Source organism: Chiloscyllium punctatum, chromosome 48 (genome assembly GCF_047496795.1).
Source record: "Chiloscyllium punctatum isolate Juve2018m chromosome 48, sChiPun1.3, whole genome shotgun sequence".
Taxonomy (NCBI): Eukaryota; Metazoa; Chordata; class Chondrichthyes; order Orectolobiformes; family Hemiscylliidae; genus Chiloscyllium; species Chiloscyllium punctatum.
In genome coordinates this window covers 46,820,589-46,837,610 of record NC_092786.1, presented here as the reverse complement: position 1 = coordinate 46,837,610, position 17,022 = coordinate 46,820,589, and the positions used below count along the sequence as shown (strand labels likewise).

Genomic DNA, 17,022 nt, shown 5'->3' with positions numbered 1-17,022 from the left:
AGTTCAGCCACATCATATCATGAATGCAAAGGGAAAGTTCTTTGAACATCCTCATTCCCAATGGTGACAGTGTCAGCAAGTCAGTGCAAAAGAGAAGCCTGAAACATTTGCAATCATCTTCAGCCAGAAATGCTGAGTGGATGATCCACCCACCTCGGCCTCATCTAGTCATTCATACTGTAACAGAAGGCAGTCTTCAGAAAACTTATTTCAATCCACATCAAGTTCAAAAAAGTGCTGAGTGGACAACATACAACAAAGGCAGCTCCAAAAGCCCGGGCAACATCCCTTACTAACAACATGATAGCTGTACCTTCTATTCTACACATAGAGTAATTCAAGTAGGTGGATCATCACCAACTTCTCAAGGACAATTTGGAAGAAAGACTAAATTAACTGGCCTTCTCAGTAGGGCCACAATCTTATCAATGAGTGTTGACTAAAAACATATATATTCATGTAGACAAAGGGTTCAGGAAATTAAATCATGAGCGGAGTTGTAATTATTTTGGATTGCCACAAAAGATAATTTCTTAATATAACCAAAAGCATTTAACTGGAGAGCTGAATATTCCAACAAACCACTAGATAGGAGAATGTAATGATGACACTCACCCGATATCCAATATCCTCTTTTAATGTTGCTGTGTCAATGCTGGACCTTGCCTGCCACAGTGTCTCCTTAAGGCTGCATCCGTACATGAAGACATTCTTCTTCCGTGAATGTCCATGGTAGTCACAATAAACCTGGTACAAAACCAATAGGTAAGTTCAGGAGACTCTGGATACACCAGCACTCAAAACATCGGAATGCCATTAAGATATATGTAACAGTATCAGAATAACTATCGCTAAGGAACAGTATACTGAAACAGAACAGACGAATAATTATATAGGATCAGTCACAGAGCAGCAAACAAAGAGTCAGAATCAAGTGTTTGAGACAAAACAGCAATCCTCATTATTTTCAAATTCAGACTGCAGTATTATGGGTTTTTCACCTGACCATCTGTAGTTGTTAGATTATATGCATAGTGAGATCTCAACCTGAGTTATGCTTCTCATTGGGAGCTAAGACCATAAGATGTAGTGCAGAATCAGGTCATTCAGCCCACTGAGTCTGTTCCGCCATTCGATCATGGCTGATATGTTTCTCAACCCCTTTCTCCTGCTTATTTCCCGTAACCTTTGATCCCCTTACCAGTCAAGAAACTTTGTCTCCAATGCACTCAATGACTTGGCCTCCACAGCCCTCTGCAGCAAAGAGTTCTGCAGAATTACCATCCTCTTGCTGAAGAGGTTGTCCTCCATCTCAGTTCTAAAGGGTCTTGCCTTCACTCTGAGCCTGTGCCCTTGGGTCCTAATCTCTCGTGGAAATGCCTTTTTCGCGGTCCACTCTATCCAGACCTCCCAGTACTCTGTAAGCTTCAAAGAGACTCCCTACCAGTAATTCTAAACTCCATCAAGTACAGACCCAGGCTGAGTAAGACTCATGTCTGAAGGCTAAAGGAGGCAACAGTTGCAGGAGGAAGACAGGAAAGTGGAATTAAAGCCAGGATAAAATCAGAATGGCAGAGTAGGCCAAAAGAAACAAATAGCCTCCTCCTGCTTCTAATTCTTATGTTCTTGTCTCCTGGGACCATAGACTGCTTTATTGGCCCCTTCATATTGTTGGTACTTAATCTTCTGACTCCCTTGTGAAAACAAATACAATGGAGTAATTTAACAAATCCACAATGTCTATATTCACCATTATAGCTTTCGTGCGTGTATTTAAAGGCGCACATACCAGTTTCCCATGTTTGTCCTATTAATTATATTTCATGCAGCTGTATTCTTAGCTTTAATATCTGTGTAATTATTTCCTCAAAATCCCTTTCTGCACCTCTTATTTTCTTTAGGACCTTTTATTGTTCTTCTTGTCTGCTAAATTTCAACTTCTGTTTTCATTTCTCTGAGGATTTTTTTTGTGTTTGATACAACATTTCCTCATTTGTTGAAATAGTTGCCTAAATGATCAAATGGGGACTTCGCCTTTTGAAGGGTATGTTATAACAAGCAGCAACATTGTAGCACAGGAAACAATCCCACGCTTCACAGACAACACACTGGCTGGCTCCTTCAAGTGCAGGAAAAGTATATTCTGGGTTTTTAATCCCCCTGCATTGGTCATGCTCCTTGTCCCACCTGCTTTAAATCACTAACACTTACCAGTGGGGTCTTGCCAATACTTCTCAAGTAGCTGAGGAGTCCCTTTGTATGATAAATAGTTGGATGAAGGTCTGGCTTTGGATCTGACCATTGCCTGTTCAAATCCTCTCCACTCAAAGAGCAGCGATGGCTAAAAGAAAAATCATACAAGTGAGATAAAAGAGCAAATGTGCAATTTTAATTCTAGGGGTAGGTAATGGCCTCATTGTATTATCATCAGGCTGTTAATCCAGAGACCTAGGAAATGTCCTGGGGATCCAGGTTCGAATCTCACCAAGGCAGATGGTGGAATTTGGATTCAATTAAAAACCACAAGCCCAATAATAACTGTGAATCCATTGTTGATCATTGGAAAAAACCCTTTTAGTTCATTAATGTATTTTAGGGAGGGAAACCTTACCTGATTTAGCCTACATGTGACTCCAGACCCACAGCGACATGGTTGACCCTGTGGGCAATTCAGGATGGGCAATAAATGCTAGCAATACCCTCATCCCTTAAATGATGTTTTAAAAAAATTTCTTCACAACCACAAGTGAAATGAAAGAGTTCCTTGAACAAATAGTGCCTTACATGTACTGGGATTTGAAATAAAAACACCAGAACCTGACACTGAACTTTACACAGGTCTAGACCCCTAAGGGGGAATGACTCAGCTTTGATGGCCATGACACTGAATTCAAGGCCACATCTGACTGATACATTACTGTGGTCAATAGGCACCAGCATTGTTAAAGATTAATGCAGTGAGCCATGTCAGCACAAGATATTTAACATGATCACTCACAACTCTCAGCTCCAGTAAGTGCCTTGGGAGAATACATTGTTAAAAATGATAGTATTTCCCAGGCTAGTTCACTGATCTAGTTCAGTTAGTAGCTGGGGCAAACATTTCAGGCAAGAGTCTCAGGCTTTCATTCCCAGTCTTGTTCGATTGGTTTTAGTCATCATTAGCAATGTCAGATGGAGTACTCAGAAATCCTCACTATCCAGTGCATAACATCCTCACTGTGCAGTAATAACTCATTGGGAGTGTATCTATGTAGAATCAGAAGAAGAAATAGTTGTATTTATCACAACTAAACATTCTATAGACATTCAGGACTGACAGCAGATGGATCAGCTCAACAATTTTGCCAAAGCTAGCCTCCGAATTGATGCCATCCAATTAAAGACCAGCTCCTGGCACAAATAGCTCAATGAGGGAGCCAGCAGCTGTGCCCACAGCTAAGGCTGAGGCAATCAGGAGACCACGGAGAGGTGATAATTAATTACAATTGTAAATGGACGAGGGTCAATAGTTTTGCTGGTAATTGGGGAACAGAGTGATTGTTGAGGTCCACAGAAGTGGGCTCTCCTTATAGCAGCCTCCACCTTGGGTGCCCCAACAGCTTCCACAATCTACACTCTGGCCTGTCTCTTGCCCCACCTGGAGATCTCGATCAATCGAGGGACAGCGTCCAGGATCCATCCCGGCTTCCCATTTTTTTCTTGCACACTCAATTCCTTTCTGCTCCACCAACCAGGCAACAATAGAACTCACTGTCTGCAAGAACGTGTGAAAAATGACCAACTTGGTGAAGTAAGGTTAACATAACTGCTCCACATGGGGGAATAAGTCTTTATTTGATGGTATTGACATTTAATCACTAACTGCAGCTTAAAAGCTCTGGTATGTGGCTTATGCTCAGAACCCAATGGACAATGACACCCATATGGGTTATTCTACTCATGTTCCAGGTCTACAATGACCCATTCCCTACAGTAAGAAAATAAGCCCTTTGGCCCAACAAGTCCACACTGACCCTCAGGAGAGTAACCCATCCACACCTACATTTACCCCTGACTAATGCACCGAACAGTCTGGGCAATTTAGTATGGCCAATTCACCTGACCTGCGCATCTTTGTGTGAGGAAACCGGAACATCCGGAGGAAACCCATGCAGACATGAGGAGAATGTACAAACTCCACATAGACAGACAGTCACCCAAGGTGGGAATTGAACCCGGGTCCCTGGCGCTGTGAGGCAGCAGTGCTAACCACTGAGCCATCATGCTGCTGTTTTGCCACAAGAGAAAGTACTGCTGCCATCTGAGCTTTCACCCTGATCTAGGTTCCCCAATTCAAATGCAGCCAATTGACCTCCAGCTGACAACAGGCACTTTGAACATGGTGTGTTTCCCTTTAAAAATTTAACAAGATAATTGCAAGTGAGTGTCCCAGGGAGAGTGTCCAGCACCCAGACCTGGTGCCTATCCCTCCCGTGGTTTCCAGCAGCTGAAACGTATGGTCATTTTATTACTCATTGTTTTCAAGTCTATGAGGAGCAATGTTATTTTTGGTCTTAGTACAATAATAAAATGCAACAGATGCTGGAAATCTGAATAAAGTTAGAAAACGTAAAAAAAAAATCAGTAGATCTGGCAGCATGTGTGAAAAGGGAAACAGAGTTAACGTTTCAAGTTAGTGATCTTCCAGCAGAAAAGAGGATGGGTGTGAGATGCAATAATTTTTAGGACAAGGGCCGGTGTAGGACATTGATAAGAAAGGTCTGTGACTGGGGGGGGGGGGGGGGGGGGGGGGAAGAAGGGGGGAAAAATGACAGGTAGATTGCATGATAGAAGAGGTTGGGATTAGAGTAGTGCTGGAAAAGCACAGCAGGTCAGGCAGCATCTGAGGAGTTTTTTTCCAGCACTACTCCAATGTTGACTCTAATCTTCAGCATCTGCAGTGCCCACCTGAGAGAAGAGGGCGGCATGCAGGTCAAAGCAGAAGGTGATCATGGTAAATGAACAAAACACAGGATCAGAGGAACACAAAAACAAAATACCACAGATACTGAAATACACACAAACAAAATGCTGAAAAAAACTCAGCAGATCTGGCAGCATCTGTGGAGAGAGAGAAACATTTTGCATTACCCTCTCCATAGATGCTGCCAGACCTGCTGAGTTTCTCCAACACTTCCTGTGTGTGTTACAGTCTCAGTAGAAGTGCTTGGAGCAAACATTTCAAAGCAAAAGCATGAGGAACACTAAAACGAGTGATTTAAAAAGGCAAATTATGGGGAGTGGGGTTGGCGAGCGATTATTTGTCTTTGGACTAGTAGTTTTCAGGGTTCATTTTCTAAGGACAAGAAAACAGAAATGTAATATAAGCAACCAGGTTCCTCAAATCAGAAAAATTAATTCAGGAAATCTGACTTTCTAATTAAATTATTTCCACTGTTCAAACTAATTTGAATTGTTAATGAGAAGTTTTTAAAATTAATAAAGGGATTTTAATGGAGTTCTTCCCCAATGACCCACTGTCAATGCTAAATTCTAAAGTGCATGGTTTAATAATGTCTTCCCACCCAGTGTTTGGGGACTGTGCACTGCATTCTATTCCTCTCTCTCGAGGAGACATTTTAACTCAAGGCACTTAATAAACGGTTTCATAACATGCATTAAACTATTGTGCAAATCACATTTAAATCATTTGAGTATTTTTTCATCCCCCCCCTCACAGTTGAAAAATCAAATGAACTCTTATGAAGACTGTGGTAACAGGCATGTCAATTATAATTAGAATAAGATCGGCTCATTTCCCTCAATATCATTTGTCCATATTCATTTCCTGCAATTGGAATAAGCAGGTGATTATTTCTCTGTTCCCTTGCGAAAGCAGAGAGGCAAGGAAGGAAACCATTGAAAAAGTTACAGCCCTGGAGCTGGCAATTTGGACCATCTTGTCTGGATTAGCCACCCGTTCTAATTCCACTCCCTCCTGCCCTTGTGGCATAGTGGCAGAGACCCTACCTCTGGACCAAGTGGCCTGCACTCAATTCCCACTTGATCCAGGAGGTATGTAATAACATTATTGAATAGATTGATTAGAAAAATAGATTAATTAAAACAATATTTTTTTTAAAAAAAGAAGCCCCATCACCCGGTGTGTAGTCTTGCCAATGGCAACAGTTCAGGTGCAAAACCAGGATACTTTTCAATGAATTGAGGGGTTCCACCTCAATAACCAAGCCAGGCAGATACCAATCCCCTCTGGCTGAAAATGGTTTCCCTATGCCCTTTCTAATTCTTTCAGATTACCTTCAATCTGTACTCACCCTCGGTATTTGACCTCTCTACAAGGGGGATTATGTCTTCCCTGGCTGCTGGCATTCGGATGGGTATATGAATAGGAAGGGTTTGGAGGGATATGGGCCGGGTGCTGACAGGTGGGACTAGATTGGATTGGGATATCTGGTCGGCGTGGATGGGTTGGACCGAAGGGTCTGTTTCTGTGCTGTACATCTCTATGTCTCTATGACTACCATTACTGAAACAGGTTGTCTGGCCATTGCTGTTTGTGAGGTGTCCAGAAACGTGCAGGTTAAATGGACTGGCCATGGGAAATGCAGGGTTACAGGGATAGGGTTGGGGGTTGGGGGGTGGAGGGTGGCTCTGGGTGGGATGCTCTTCAGAGGCTCAGTGTGGACCCGATAGACCAGATGGCCCGCTTCTACACTGTAGGCCTCTTTGATTCTATGAGAGTTCGTTGTGTGCAAATTGACTGCTGCAGTTCACACTTCAGAAGCAGTCAATGAGGTGCGCAGTTTTTTAAAATGACCGGAGGTTGTGAAAGGTGTTAAATTATTGCAGTTCTTTTTGCCTAAGATAATGGGGATGAATCAATGGACCAAATGCTCTAGCCTTTTTTTTTTAAATGCAGTTGGTGTCTAGATGTTTAACATGTTTGACATTCATCTTGAGTTATTGTTGTTTAATTGCTAGTGTAGCAGTGCATTGCCTTGATCACATAATAACAGCACACATGGTAACTTCATAATTTTCAAACAAATACTCTGTAAAGCACACTCAGACTGCTCAAACCGAAGTTTGCTCAGGTTGCCTTAAACTTGGGCAATTTTCGAAGTGTCAGACAAACAGTTGGTTAAAGGTTGTGATCAGTCACATTCTCTCACTGCAGGCTCATAGCCTGGAGGTCTGAAAGCTTCATCTCTGCCATTTCTAAACAGCCCAAGGATGAAGCCTGCAAAAATGTCTAATCTGAACATTAACTGGACTACTTCCAGTTCTGCTTTGTGCCAATACACAGTGCAGTATTCATTCAGCCTGTGTTTTCTATAAATATAAATGTATGTGGATTTCTTTTTATCCTTGAGGTTTGTAATTAGCTTGCTGACCAAGTATTTTTGAAACTTCTTTACTCTAGTGTCCTTCTGGAGAGTCAGTGTCTGAAATGCAGACTTCCTGAGCCAACTAAAGCCACGTCTTGTAGTGATGTCCAATTAATTAACACATTCTCTACTGAACATCAAAATCTCTGATCCGAAAGGAATTAAATCAGATCTCACTCAAGATTGCAGAGAATATAAAAGCATTACTTTAAATTCAGGGGATTAGATTTGGGCTTCTGAGCAACAAAAACTTCACCTTTCCTGACAGGACATTTGCATCATTCATAAATACTGCTTTTGCAGACCATTATTCCATGTAAATCTTTACCAGCATTAATATTCCAAAAGCAAACTCATGACGGTAAGGAGTCACTGCCAATTTGCTCAACAGCAGCTTTCCGTTTTCTGCGCTATTCATTCACCAGACTCCATTTTCGCTACCTCGTTGTTACAACCTGAACCTGAAAACCAAGAAAAGGGCGGATTGAGCATTTGGTGCAGAAGGGGAATAGTTTGAGGGCAGATGTAAGTGGATTATCAACTAACAAGGGAGTCAAAAATCATCAGGGTAAGCAGGAATATGCAGTTGTGATCAGGATCAGACCAGCCACGGTTTTATTACTTGGCAGAGCAAGCCCAAGAGTTATCAAAAACCCCACCGTCAACCAATCCAAGCAGAGATGTTTCCCCACGAATTACAGCCAGACCACCTTCACCTTTCCATTATGATTTACTTACATGGACACAAGGTGCCCACACGGTCACCTACCCCACTCAGCAGTATCTTCCTCTCTCAGTAAAGCTGCAGAGACTCTCACGCTGTTAGTTTTGAGATTGGACCCTTGACACTGGCAGCCTTAACTGCCATGTTGAACAGGTTGATGAGTGGAGAGGCAGTCAAATAGGAGACCATGTCCAGGAAAGTAACTCCTTCATTCTTGGCTCCCAGTCTTGGGAATCCCATCTGGGTTTTGTGTTGACATTTCAAAACTGGCAGGAGAATCCTGATTCAGCAGCAACAGTGGCCAATTCTTGTTATAACCCTGACCTCATCTCCTCTTTTCATCAATGGATTTGTATGGTAAGCCTGCTATCCTGCCATTGGTTTAAGAAACCAACATGGCCAATGGCAGGAACTCAGAGTTCTTGCTCCCATGGCCTAATGTAGCTGTTGTACTTGGGGCAAAGATGGGGATGCAGAGAATAAGTGTACCAGCTATGGCATGGATGATTGTGGGCAGCACCCAAGGCTTTCATCAAGAAGCTAGGCCGCAAAGATCTGCCCAAGAATTCTCTAACTATTTGAAGTGGCTCCACTTACAGGGGAACGGTGGCAACACTGACATTCACCTCTGTGGGCTCCCACAACTCCACTCTAACCTGGGATCATCAGCCAGAGTCCTCAGATATGCCGCTCACCTGCTGAAAGACAGGAATATTCATTCTGAGTAACAGGAAAAGGCCATTCAGCCACTCAAGCTTGTTCCACCATTCTATCTGATCAAGGTTGAAGTGTCTCTTGTTTGTAAAAGCTCCAGCCAATGGTGGGAGTTGGAATTTGGGGGAGGACCTGGTTCTCATGAGTCTTTTTGTTAATCCAATGACACCTTTTAGAACCTACCCCCTTTCGTTATATCATCATCAAAAGGGGCTTTAGCACACTCCCATCCAGAAATCCTGGCTACTTTTCCTTTACTAAACAGTCAAAGGTGGACTTACAGGGAGGACCCTAGTAGATCTTTCTCCATGAAGAGTATGTAACTGGAAGCAAGGACAGCCATGGAAAACCATTTCAAAAACGTAGCCATCCCCCAGTGAAGAAGCAAGATGCTGCACTCTGACATTCTGCCTGCAGTCAGTCATTAGTCTAAAAGCTTCATATGGTTTTGAGGTTGGGGACAAGACCAGGGGTGGTGTCTTTTCAAGGTCAGAATGTTGCAGTAGCCATATTTCTGGCAGGAAATTTGAAGAATTTTAGCCCTATTGTGACTGTGACCCATATCCAAGCAATGAGGCCAGATTTCTATGTTCAAATACTAATACATTGAAATAATACCCACAAGAGATGTTTGATTGACAGTTCAACTTTAGATTAAGCAATACTTAATTATATGTTCTTTGCAGCAATTTGTATTCACCAGCCTGTCCTATGAGAAATCTGCAGGTTAGGAAGGTGGTGCTGAGTTTGAGGGTTGGGACTGAGGGATGTCTGCCTAGGAACCCTCCAACCACGAGGGATGAACTCAGATTTCTCCAGTTTCCTCATTTTCCCTCCTCCCACCTTGTCTCAGTCCCAACCCTCGAACTCAGTACCACCTTCCTAACCTGCAATCTTCTTCCTGACCTCTCTGCCCCCATCCCCACTCCGGCCTATCACCCTCACCTTAACCTCTTTCCACCTATCGCATTTCCAATGCCCCTCCAAGTCCCTCCTCCCTACCTTTTACCTTAGCCTGTTGGACACACTTTCCTCATTCCTGAAGAAGGGCTCATGCCCGAAACGTTGATTCTCCTGCTCCTTGGATGCTGCCTGACCTGCTGCGCTTTTCCAGCAGCACATTTTCAGCTCTGATCTCCAGCATCTGCAGGCCTCACTTTCTCCTATGACAAATCTACCTATAAGCTATCACAGGAAGGGAAATAAACCAGAAAGGCGATCAGCAGCATCAAGTCACTACAGGTTCCTTTTAAGGGACTTTAATCTAGAGGTTTAATGTAGCAAGTACAAGTGTTTGATATAGACATGATACATGAATCTTGAGCCCAAGCCCATTGACTCAGAGGGAGTAACACAAACCCTGCACCACAAGAGCCCACTGGGTATTTGCTACACTGTGTCAGCAATGGAAGGATAGTTAAGCTTATGATTACTGAAAATCTGTCATGTGTCATTGTTAAGCCTCATTTATCAGTCTGTTCTGTAATGACAATTGGTTTATTGAAAAATCATCAGAGTGGCAGCTGCCGAATTGTGATGACAATACAAATAATGCAAGTCATCATAATTCATAACAACATTATGGACAATCATTAAAATAAAATAAATGATAAAATCATAAAGCATTGCATGATTATGATGATTTCAGTGCACAAATAATTACAATACTTCACAAGATGTAGGACTCCTCAATTTACAGAATAGAAATGTAAGTTTCACTGTCCTCTGCATTATGTATTAATGTCCATAGATCATATGTTGTCAGGCTAAGCTCATTACATTCATCCATAAAGCTGTTTGTTGATCTGAAGCCTAAAGTCATTATTTAGTGAAGTATTTATTCCACACCAACTGACATCATGGAAAATCAGGTGATATAAGCAATAAGCAAAATATAGAGACAAGGCTCCTTTGTTCACCCCTTGAGAATTGCTACCAATGACCCTTTACAATGAGCAAGTGAAGACAGTCTACAATTTTCAGAAACTGTGAAAGTGAACAACCCAAAGCATGAGAGTGATGGGAGAAAATGTCAGCACCAGATCATTATTCTCAGGTCAACCAGTCATTTAAACATTTTGACTTTGATTTTAGTTGAATGACAACAAGGCTGAGCAAGATGCAGTGGGGGGAAAAAAAACAGAATTCACCAATTCAGCTCCGCAAAAAGTGCAAAGCTAACCTGCAGGCCAGAGAAAAATGTTGAACTTTGGAAAAAGAGAAGTGTGGGATGAATGAAATGCTGTTGGCAACCCAGGAAGGAGAAGGAAGTCAGCAATCGGCAAGCTGATGAAAAGAAAAGCCAGCACAGATTCCAGACAAGAGAGAGACAATACATGGTCAAACACGTTGTGGCTCTTTCAGACATGAAACAGAGAGAAGAGAGAAACAGGACTTGTGTGGTACTGGGGAAGTGATGGTATAGGATTAGTGGTGCTGGAAGAGCACAGCAGTTCAGGCAGCATCCAACGAGCAGCGAAATCAACGTTTCGGGCAAAAGCCCTTCATCAGGAATAAAGGCAGTGAGCCTGAAGCATGGAGAGATAAGCTAGAGGAGGGTGGGGGTGGGGAGAGAGTAGCATAGAGTACAATGGGTGAGTGGGGGAGGAGATGAAGGTGATAGGTCAAGGAGGAGACGGTGGAGTGGATAGGTGGAAAAGAAGATAGGCAGGTCGGACAAGTCAAGGAGACAGTAACTGAGCTGGAAGTTTGAAACTAGGATGAGGTGGGGGAAGGGGAAATGAGGAAGCTGTTGAAGTCCACATTGATGCCCTGGGGTTGAAGTGTTCCGAGGCGGAAGATGAGGCGTTCTTCCTCCAGGCGTCTGGTGGTGAGGGGGCGGCGGTGAAGGAGGCCCAGGACCTCCATGTCCTCGGCAGAGTGGGAGGGGGAGTTGAAATGTTGGGCCACGGGGCGGTTTGGTTGATTGGTGCGGGTGTCTCGGAGATGTTCCCTAAAGCGCTCTGCTAGGCGGCGCCCAGTCTCCCCAATGTAGAGGAGACCACATCGGGAGCAACGGATACAATAAATGATATTGGTGGATGTGCAGGTGAAACTTTGATGGATGTGGAAGGCTCCTTTAGGGCCTTGGATAGAGGTGAGGGAGGTGGTTTGGGCACAGGTTTTACAGTTCCTGCGGTGGCAGGGGAAAGTGCCAGGATGGGAGGGTGGGTCGTAGGGGGGTGTGGACCTGACCAGGTAGTCATGGAGGGAACGGTCTTTGCGGAAGGCAGAAAGGGGTGGGGAGGGAAATATATCCCTGGTGGTGGGGTCTTTTTGGAGGTGGCGGAAATGTTGGTGGATGATTTGGTTGATGCGAAGGTTTGTAGGGTGGAAGGTGAGCACCAGGGGCGTTCTGTCCTTGTTACGGTTGGAGGGGTGGGGTCTGAGGGCGGAGGTGCGGGATGTGGACGAGATGCGTTGGAGGGCACCTTTAACCACGTGGGAAGGGAAATTGCAGTCTCTAAAGAAGGAGGCCATCTGGTGTGTCCTATGGTGGAACTGGTCCTCCTGGGAGCAGATACGGCGGAGGTGGAGAAATTGGGAATACGGGATGGCATTTTTGCAAGAGGTAGGGTGGGAAGAGGTGTAATCCAGGTAGCTATGGGAGTCGGTGGGTTTGTAAAAAATGTCAGTGTCAAGTCAGTCGTCACTAATGGAGTTGGAGAGGTCCAGGAAGGGGAGCGAGGTGTCAGAGATAGTCCAGGTAAATTTAAGGTCAGGGTGGAATGTGTTGGTGAAGTTGATGAATTGCTCAACCTCCTCGCGGGAGCACGAGGTGGCGCCAATGCAGTCATCAATGTAGCGGAGGAAGAGGTTGTTACTGAACTAGCAATCAAGAAATCTTGGCTACTGCTATAGAGACATGGGTTCAAATCCCTTCAGGGCAGTGGGCGAAATACAAACTCTATTAATAGAGTTATTTAATTAGAGTTAATCCAAATGGAAGGCTGGTCTCAGTAATGCCGACTGTGATAGTTAGATACAGTAAAATACTATGGATGCTGGAAATCTTAGAGAGGGAAAGGGAATACTCAAGAAGCTTAGTAGCATCTGAGGAGAGGAAGGGAGTTACTGTCTCTTTTTCAGAACTAACATGAACTTGCTTCCATCAGACCAGATGGTTAACTCGATTTCTTTCCAGCACAGTCTGTTTTTATACCATGACAACTATCACTGTTTGTCGCAGAAATCTATCTTTTCGGGAAGAAAATCTGCCAACTTTACCTGATTGGACAGACATTCCGTGAAAGAATAAAAGCCCCAGAAGTATAGAAGGGTTCCACAGAAAAACAGAGGAAAGGATTTCTGCAGTTTATTTGGCAGTTGTCAGCATCACTAGCAGGAGCAAAAGCCCATTCCTAAGGACCCTAGAATGGAGAGGCGTGTTCGGTCATTACCACAGACTCTTAAGAGTCAACCACATTGGTATGAGTCTGAATCACATGTAGGTAAGGATGGCAGATTTCCTTCCTTCTTTAAAGGGCACTAGTGAAGCAGATGATTATCAACAATAGCTTCACGGTTACCTCTCCTGCTTCCAGTTCCAGGTTTACTATTTGTATTAAACTTCCACCACCTATCATGATGAGATTTGAACATCTGTCCCACACAACCAGTGACATTTTTATGACACTACTTCACCCCAGATCTCAATTGATCCAATTATATCAAGGTGGGTTACAACTTGACAATCATTTGTCCAGGCACAACATTGAATCAAAATGATTAAATCTGATTGTGTGCCGATGGTATGTGTGGAAGAGATCATGGTATTATTGAAGGTAAAACAGGAGATTCGCTCAGCAATCGGGTCAAAAATAGGTTGTGTGGCCATTCATTTATACTAGTTAAGGGAACCTATTATGTAGAATTGGCTAATAAATTTGACTACCTATCACTAATTATACTGGCATGTAATCTATTAAATAATGTTGAGCATCCTAAGGTTGTGATAAAGGGATATACAAATGCAAGGTTGTTTTTCTTTCTATCTTGAGCACATTTGCCTAACGTTTTACCACTGTGACTACATTTTGAGACTTGAACATTGTCATGTTCCCCACTCCCCCTCAGTGAGAGCAATGAGATCAGAACAGGGCAAAGGGAAAGATCCATGTGATCAGGGGATGGGGGAAAAGGGAACCTGTAACGGGGTGGTGGTGGGGGGAAAGGTGGGGGAACCATTGTGGAGGAATGCAATGATTATTTCTGCATTGGAATATGAGCTTGCAAGCCAACTTGGGACCCTGGTCCCCACTTTGCAAAGCCCTGGTCTGGAGGTTATATTCTGCAAGGGGGAAGAAGAGGAGAATGGTGCCCTCCAAATAAGCAAGTGAGATCTATGAAGGATCAGATAGCCCTGCTGAGTTAGGACAGAGGGGAAAGCTTGATGAGAGTAAGTGGTACTGTTGGCAAAGGGCCCCCCCCCCCAATGTCATGGTAGGTCACCATTTTTAGATGAAAATCACTCCCATCCACCCTCCCCGCCATGACTGCTGGGAGACTCCAGGTATCTCATACTCTGTCTCCATGCAAACAAGGAAGAGGGAAGAGACTCTTTGTTGGCCATTTAAGTGAATCAATTCGCCTCATAGTGGGCAGCCCAAATGCAACCAACCCCTTCACCAGCAAAATGCCAAGGCAGTAAGGGAGATGATGACATTCCAAATGATACACCCTCCAGCCCTTCCCAACTTCCAGTGCCCCAGAGGGGGCTGGGAAAACTAAAACACACATAGTGAGGTTCAAAGAAATATGGGCGTTTATGCTTAGACCGATTCTGGTTACTCACAAATATTCTAACCAATGAGAATGTAATGTTCAAAATGACCATGGGGGTGAAAGGTTGGATTGTTACTTGTTGAAAGATGAAGAACTGTAATACTGAGCCAATTGGTGTAGCAGTGACAACAAGGAACAAGTTGTTATTTAGTGGAGTTGGGAATATGTTGGTAATGTTACTAAACTAATAACCCAGAGTCCCAGACTAATGTTTGGGGGATGAGAGTTTGAATTCCACCATGACAGATGGTGAGATTCAAATTCATTAGATCAACATTTTAATTCCATATTTTTTAATATCAACCAGAGTCAACCACGGTCAATGGCCATTTATAAAATCCCATCTGGTTCACTAATGTCCTTTAGGAAAGAAAATCTGCCTTGTTTGGTCTGACCTACACGTGACTCCAGGCCCACTGAAGTTTGGTTGAATTTTGACTGCCCTCTGAAAGACCTTGCAATCGACTTGGGTCAAGGGCAGTTCGGGATGTGCAGCAAATGCTGGCATTGCTGGTAGCCCCATATCCCATGAATAAACTAAAGTCAAAGCTCGTGTTATGTAAGACCAGGAGGAACCCACAATGTAGCATCACATACCAGTGCTCAAATCTCCAAGCTCTCCAGTCTGATTTTAACTCCACAAATCACTAACTTCAAATCTCCCCCAAAGCTATCAACCACAGGATGGCCTAGACAGCCAGATAAATGATGAAATTCACTCCCTCCTTTCAAAAGAGCACTGCTACTTGAGAATTTCTCTATAAAACTACAAGTGGCCGGCTGACTGAGAGGCTGCGGAACAGATGTTGACTATATTGTTAATCAATAACCACTGCATCTCCAGCAGCGCCTGGGGCTTACAGCTGCCAAAGAAATACATCTCCAATATGTAAAATAGAAGCAAAAATGTACCAATTTCCTGCTTGTACTCCCCGGATTGTTCGCCAATGTAGTGGCTTCCTAGGAAGCTGCAGGTTTCAAATGTAACTAAACAGACACTGCTCCTGCGGACACTGCCACTTGACTCAGTTCCTAAATAGAGGCTTTGAGTAACATTGCCAGCCTGCTTCAGCCCATCTTGCTACCCAGCACCATGTGGCTTGGCATTTCCCTTGACTTTTGATTTTTGCGAACGATGATGCATCGGTGTTTTTTGCGCCTGCTGCTTCAAACTGGATGCATACCGTCTGCTTCATGTTTTCTCAAGTAGCACACAGGCCAAATCTTCAAATATTCAGAATTGTTATGGTAATTGTTTTCATTTCTATCGCTTCGAGAGAAAACTCCTGTTAAGCACAACTGACACTTTCCCGTTGCGAGCTGTGAGAGACTGGAGTGGCAAATGTTTATCAAGAGGAATGATGGAGCAGAAGCCTCATTAAAACACACATAGGAAATGCTTCAGAATCCAACGCACGCAATGTGTTACAGAGACAGTTGGTGCCTGATAGACAAAAGCAGAAATGACATAAGAGCCTTCAGCTTGCAGTGTTGCCAATCTCAGGACTGGCGTCACCCACACTCGGGCATACCCTTGCCAACAGGGGCCAGATTTGGCCAATGCTGAGAGAATGCCAGCCTGTGGAAAATGGGGACTGAAGCCAGCCACAATTGACTGGGGAAGCTACAATTCTCAGCAAAGCTGCAGCTCTTTTTAAAAAAAAACACTGCAGCTCACACACAGGAGGAAAGAGCTCTTTATAAATAACAGAAATAAATGTTCACAGGTGAATCAAAGGAGTCAAAAAAATCAATAAGGGAAAATTGCCCTTTCCATGAAAATGCAGAACGCAATTAACACTGTTCAGAACGGAAGGCAAAGAATTACCTGCAGATACCACTCAGACTTAATCAGATCACATTGGTTAGTGGGTGGCTGGGTGGCACCATGGTTAGCACTGCTGCGTCACAGCGCCAAAGACCTGGGTTCAATTCCCGCCTCAGGCAATTGTCTGTGTGGAGTTTGTACATTCTCCCCGTGTCCGCGTGGGTTTCCTCTGGGTGCTCCGGTTTCCTCCCACAGTCCAAAAATGTGCAGGTTAGGTAAACTGGCCACGCTAAATTGCCCGTAGTGTTAGGTGAAGGGGTAAATGTAGGGGAATGGGTCTGGATGGGTTGCTCTTCAGAGGGTCTGTGTGGACTTGTTGGGCCAAAGGGCCTGTTTCCACACTAAGTAATCTAATTTAATCTAAATATAAAGAAATAAGTTTAATGTCATCAGGAGTGTAAAGTTGAGCATAATTTTATTTCAGCCATATAGTATTAGGGAGTGGAATACAACAGGAACAATGACTAGGATCTGTAGAATCCTCAAAAAGCTGGAATGTGGGGCATTCAATGAATTCCACAGAAATTGAGAGGCACAGATCTTTGCTGGAACACAGACAGGCAACTCCAAGATAACAAATT

The 17,022-nt window shown here is 43.7% G+C and overlaps 1 protein-coding gene across 2 annotated transcripts in view; it reads right to left on the bottom strand.

Annotated features, from left to right (window-relative positions):
• Nucleotides 1-17,022, bottom strand: part of agbl1 (AGBL carboxypeptidase 1) — a 252,237-nt gene that overhangs the window by 82,446 nt on the left and 152,769 nt on the right. For both annotated transcript variants that reach the window (XM_072565137.1, XM_072565138.1), the window contains 2 exons: nucleotides 2,212-2,341; nucleotides 616-747 (listed from right to left, as the gene is read on the bottom strand). In XM_072565137.1, coding sequence (XP_072421238.1) covers nucleotides 616-747; nucleotides 2,212-2,341 — 262 coding nt within the window. The remainder of the gene's footprint in view (nucleotides 1-615; nucleotides 748-2,211; nucleotides 2,342-17,022) is intronic.